The following is a 3975-nucleotide window of genomic DNA, read 5'->3' on the forward strand; positions in this document are numbered from 1 at the left end:
ATGAAATGTAGTATTAACTCTCCGGTCTTTTTAATGTGTGAATTTTTATTGGTGGAGTTGTTGTAAATGCAGGGGGTCCATCAATATTTATGATTAGAGGACCAATAAAAATGTATCAAACTCACGGGAGTTAGTGCTTATTGTGTGCCCTTGGGCACACATTAGAAAATCCGTTAACTCTTACATTTTATTGAGATTCCCAGAAAGAAGGTTCCTGTCACATTTATAATAATCATTTGGAAACTACGTTCAGCATGTACCTATGCATAGCACAGATGTATTATATATATATAGAAGTAGTTATAATTGTAGCCAGGCATTGCATTCGCCATTAAGCATATGGTAATGGAGAGAACAGGCTCATCTGAAAATCCAATGGGGCATGTTCAAGAGAATTTTGCTTTAATTGATTTCAGTGATGAATCAAATTTAGCTCAATTCATTTCTTTAAGTAGAGGTGAAAGTGAAACTGCACATTTTAACGTTAATTTTTGCCACAATTTCCTCGACTGTAATCACATTAATGGTTGTTTAGTCGATAACCAGTTTGAACCAAGTTTTGGACATCCAGTATGATCATTTCAATATCCCCCCTACAACCACATTTCCCAATCAACATTCTCATTTCAATCATTTATCCAACAACTGCGAGGTATTGAAAGAAGCACCAGAAGATCCACTGGAATATTCTTCTGGAACAATGACAACTACGTCTATGCCACCAACAAAGAGAAGCAGAAAGGGAGACCGGTCAAGAACTTTAATTCAAGAACAGAGAAGAAGAAGTCGAATGAAGGAAAAGCTCTACGCATTACGTGCTTTAGTTCCTAATATAACCAAGGTATGTGCTTAAGTACTTTATATTTCCTTTGTTAGAAAAATACGGTACAGATCATCCGAAACTTAACATGGTAATGATACATGCAGATGGATAAAGCCTCTATAGTTGGAGATGCTGCATTATATGTTCAAGATTTACAAATGCAGGCTAAGAAGTTAAAGGCTGAAGTTGCAAGCCTCGAGTCATCACTGACAAGAATGGATAGACAACAAGGAGGCGTACATGATATTGCAGACAAGTTTCAAATTGCATACCAGTATCCGACAATTAGAATTATTTTGCAGGTCAGTTCTACTAATTACTCTGTTACATATCTAAGAACTGTTTGTTAAGTTACTAAAGTCACATTGTTAAATATAAATTTGGATGGGAATGCAGATAGGTGTGTTTCAATTGGAAGAAAATGGATACTATGTAAGAGTAGTGTCTAACAAAGGCTATGGAGTTGCAGCCTCACTTTACAAGGCTCTTGAATCTTTATCTACCTTCGTTCTTCATTCTTCGAACTTGGCTACTATAAATGATACTTTTCATCTCACATTCACTTTGAACGTAAGCTCCCCTCTATCAGAAAAATAAAAGTTACTTTTCTTAAATATAATTTCACTAGAATTCACATTTAATGCTCTTACTCAATCACTGTGTATGCTAAAAAAACAGGTCAGAGAAGGCCAATCGGACATGAATGTACCAAATCTGAAACTATGGGTAGCTGCAGCATTTCTTAACCAAGGATTTGATATTCCACAATCGTTGTAAGCACGGCCCTTCTCTCATGTCACGTGTTTGATGCAGGAGTATTGTGCACCGTCGACATACACAATATTGATGCAGGAGTATTGTGCCCTTTAGTTGATGTCACAATTGATGCACAAGTATTGTGCACTATCAACCATGTTTGGTAATGCCACTGTCATACACTATTGGCTTAGTTTACTAATACGGCAATTTAGCTCGTCATCATCGCTATTCTCTTTGTTTGTAGTTACTTTCTTGAACCATGTAAGCTATATCCGATTTTTTAGATTGCTCTTCTAGCAAATGTAACTTTAAAGCTGTTTGGGCCAGGTTCCAAGCATAGGCTACCATGATCAATGGGTCCAAAAATTTTATAGCCCGCTAATTTTGTAATATAAATTCAAAAGCCCAAAACGAAGCCTATAAATTCAAAATATAATTTTGTTTCTATGAAATGATTAGAGATTCATGTATTTTTTTTACTTTATTTAATCAATTTATTATTATTACTTCAATGATTCATTTGTCGTTAGGGACGGGAATTGGGTCATTTCGGGGTTCGGGAGTGTAATCTCCGCCCCGATCCCCGAACCTTAACTCATTCCCCAAACTTGCCATGATCCTAATCCCTTCCTCTAACACCTGCCCTTAACACGGAACAAGAATCCGGATGGGTAATCGAGGTTCTAATATTTTTTATTTAAATAAAATTGAATATATTTTTTAACATACTTTATATCATATTTTAAATAGCTATTCGAATTGAAATGTATTTAAAATAAAGATAATATTAAAAATTAATTTTAGTAAATCATATTCTACTGTAAAAAACTAAAAATTTAAAAATTTATATACATTTATTTATGTATAATATTACATTTATTCGTATTATTGTACTTAATATACATATAAATTATTATTTATTTATATTATATATAATTATTCGGGTTCAGAGTCGGGAAATGTGGCAGGGATACTATAATCCCTGACCCTGTCCCGGTCCTCGAATTTTTTTATAATTTTTCTCGATCTCCGCCCCAAACACGGAAAATACCTTAAATTCCCGACTAGTTCGGGGTGGGGTCGGGGACCGGATCGATTAGGGGTGGGAGGGTGGAACCCGTACATACTTATTGTTTTGTTCTATGTGGTATACGTAAGTGCATGTTGACATACTGGATGTTGGCATGATGTTGGCTTGCTTTAGGTTATATTGTTAATATTTAAAATTTTGGGTTTTTCCGGATTCACATTATCTATCATAAAATATATTTTAAACATGTAATATAACATCATCTCCAATAAAGAAGTCCTTAAAAAAAATCATAGGTGCAAGTATCATAGATAAGGAAAATGTCAAAGGTCCTAAATATTGTTACATATTTTTCCCAAATACTTTATAAATAGTAATTGTAGTCATAATAATATATAAACCCGCGTGGATTTATAGGCGGTCACGAATTAAATTTCGACATGTATCATACCACATCATTTTGTAACTATTCTTGTACAAGTTTTAGGTTACCTAACTTTACTCGATAGATAAATTGTACTCCCTTCATCTCATATTATTTTGACTATTATGTAGTTAAATTGTCTAGAGTTTGACCAATAATTAAGACAAAATTATGTATGATCTTAAAAAATTTAATCAATCAATTAATCAATCAATCAACCATACCCAGTATATACCGCTTAGAGCCGTGTCTAGGGGTAAGATGTACGCAGATCATGCCCCAAATACGAAGAGCAGTGGGGTTGTTTCTATGAATACCCCCGACTTAGTGCAATAAATATATAGTGTATGACGCAGCACGGAAGCGTAAGATAAGAAAGCGTTAATCCTCGCAAGTACTCTTACACAAGAAATTCTTAAAAACCTTGAATCCACAAGGCAAACCTTGAATCCACAAGGGTTTCTTTCTTTTGTTTCTTACTCTGTATAACAAGTTTATCCCATCATATAGAAGAAATACTCGTTAACCTGATATCTACCATCTTCACTTGCTTACTCTCGGGAACACCCATAACAGTAAAAAATCTATCAACATCAATATACCTATTCAAAAACTCATCAACTCCAAGAGATCCATAAAATAATGATATATCAGACTTTACAATATCACTGAGCCGATTGCCCATATTCAACGTCAATCCAAAATTCTCACCGACATGATACTTTCCACCTCGAGTGACTCGATTACTGTCTTCTTTTTTTCACTGCTTTGTTGGATATTATAATTCTCTTTGAATGTCAACGTATCCACTTGACCTGTGAAAATCTTCAGAATCGCGGTTAAAGTCGTCGTAACCTCTCGAAAATCTTCTTTGATAATTTCTTTTCCCATAATGAATCAGGTAATGAAAAGACAGGAAAGACTGCTCTGATGCCAACT

At 34.5% G+C, this 3975-nt stretch overlaps 1 protein-coding gene across 1 annotated transcript; it reads left to right on the plus strand.

Moving 5' to 3' along the window:
• The first annotated feature begins 339 nt into the window (after nucleotides 1–339).
• On the plus strand, nucleotides 340–1744 carry LOC141696116 (transcription factor FER-LIKE IRON DEFICIENCY-INDUCED TRANSCRIPTION FACTOR-like). The gene is made up of 5 exons (XM_074500302.1): nucleotides 340–483; nucleotides 536–841; nucleotides 928–1125; nucleotides 1220–1393; nucleotides 1502–1744. The coding sequence occupies exons 1-5, from the start codon at nucleotides 340–342 to the stop codon at nucleotides 1598–1600; spliced, it is 921 nt and encodes a 306-aa protein (XP_074356403.1). The 3' UTR covers nucleotides 1601–1744.
• The last annotated feature ends 2231 nt before the right edge of the window (nucleotides 1745–3975 follow it).

This window comes from Apium graveolens, chromosome 11 (assembly GCF_009905375.1).
Source record: "Apium graveolens cultivar Ventura chromosome 11, ASM990537v1, whole genome shotgun sequence".
Classification (NCBI taxonomy): Eukaryota; Viridiplantae; Streptophyta; class Magnoliopsida; order Apiales; family Apiaceae; genus Apium; species Apium graveolens.